At 51.3% G+C, this 1484-nt stretch overlaps 1 protein-coding gene across 1 annotated transcript in view; it reads left to right on the top strand.

Annotated features, from left to right (window-relative positions):
* The window catches only part of LOC104497006 (serine/threonine-protein phosphatase 2A catalytic subunit alpha isoform), a gene marked incomplete at its 5' end in the record, with an annotated part of 4526 nt that extends 3497 nt beyond the window's left edge, over positions 1 to 1029 (top strand). Inside the window, 2 exons of the mRNA XM_010140213.1 lie at positions 137 to 255; positions 732 to 1029. Coding sequence (XP_010138515.1) covers positions 137 to 255; positions 732 to 804 — 192 coding nt within the window. The remainder of the gene's footprint in view (positions 1 to 136; positions 256 to 731) is intronic.
* Between the last annotated feature and the right edge of the window lie 455 nt (positions 1030 to 1484).

The raw sequence follows: 1484 nt of genomic DNA, 5'->3' as shown, positions 1-1484 counted from the left end.
GGTGTTGAAAACGTAGTCGAGCCGCCGCCGCCCCCCCCCAGCCGATGTCTTCCGGGTGGTGGGTGAAGGCTGAAGGCCTTGAGGCTTCACGCAGACCAGTGGGTTTATTTCTTCTCTTTTTCTCTTTTCCTGGCAGGGTTATAACTGGTGCCACGACCGGAACGTGGTTACCATTTTCAGCGCCCCCAATTACTGCTACCGCTGCGGGAACCAGGCTGCTATCATGGAACTAGACGACACTTTAAAATATTCCTTGTGAGTAACCCAGCTCGGGCCGTCCCGCCCTCCGAAGCGGGAGGAATCCTTTCCCGGGGGGCTCTTCCCTCTGCCCTTAACGCTTGTGCTCTCCCCGCAGGAATATCCCCCCAAAGCAGCGAGTTAAGCTCTTAAAAGCTTCCCTTGGGTGCTGCGCCACCCGGCACCCCAGAGCCTCTGCGTTTTCTCGATGGAGAGCGTAAAGACAGGCTGACTGAGCGATTTACCTGTATTTTCGGTAGCGCTGGGCTTTGTGACAGCGCCTGAATTCTGCGTTCCGCTGAGCTCGCGCAGACGTAGCGAGGAGCCGCGTAGCTGCTGGGTGCTGCTCGCTCCGTGGGGACTCAGAACGTGTTCAGTGGGAGCAGCTGGGACGACTAACGTGATAGCAGCAAGAGAGCGTATTTAATGGAAAATTTAAAATCTTGTGTTTAATGGAAAATACAGGAAAATGATCCTTGTTTTCTTGCCCGCAGCCTCCAGTTTGACCCAGCACCTCGTCGTGGAGAGCCTCACGTCACCCGTCGCACCCCAGACTACTTCCTATAAGCCTCTCCTCCCCGTGGCAGAAGGGAGTGCGTTTTAAAGAGCAACAAGATTTACACGTTCCTGTAAGAAATCAGGGCTCGTCTCAACTGCAGATCCCCATCATGGACCAAAACGTGCCATACAGAGGACGAAGGGCGTGTAGCACAACTCGAGACTGAATTCCTTACGACACTATCTCTCTCTCTCTCGCTCCTATCCCACCAGTCCGACCGTTTGCCTGCTGTACTCATAGTCATTGTTTGGGGGTTTTTGTTTTGTTTTGTTTTCTTCCGGACTGTTCAGAGAGGAAAAGGTCACTCGAATAACTCTTCCATCTCGCTTCTTTGTACATTTTTAGTTCTAGTGTTTAACTGGCATGAGTTAGAATTTATTTTTGAGGGAAATGCACACTAACTTCTCCCCCCACCTCCTTTTATTTTATTGAAAGACCGCTCAACTTAACTGGAGGCAGGGAGCGATTCCTGCTTGGGAGTACGTTGTCATAACACGGATTCAAAGCCTCCCCTTTTCAGCTCGATTCCTGTTCTGTGTCAATCCTGCCTTTTATTTTTGTCGCTGTTTTGCGTTCTTTTTGTTACTTTTCCCTCTACCCTCTGTATATTTGTCCTGGAAGCGCTTGCAACCCCTCCTCGCTGTACCTGAACCAATAAACTCGCCGTTGTCAGCCCCAACCCGTGGTT

This window comes from Buceros rhinoceros, unplaced genomic scaffold, assembly GCF_000710305.1.
Source record: "Buceros rhinoceros silvestris isolate BGI_N320 unplaced genomic scaffold, ASM71030v1 scaffold15137, whole genome shotgun sequence".
In the NCBI taxonomy this organism is placed as follows: Eukaryota; Metazoa; Chordata; class Aves; order Bucerotiformes; family Bucerotidae; genus Buceros; species Buceros rhinoceros.
This window is presented reverse-complemented; position numbering and strand designations above follow the sequence as displayed.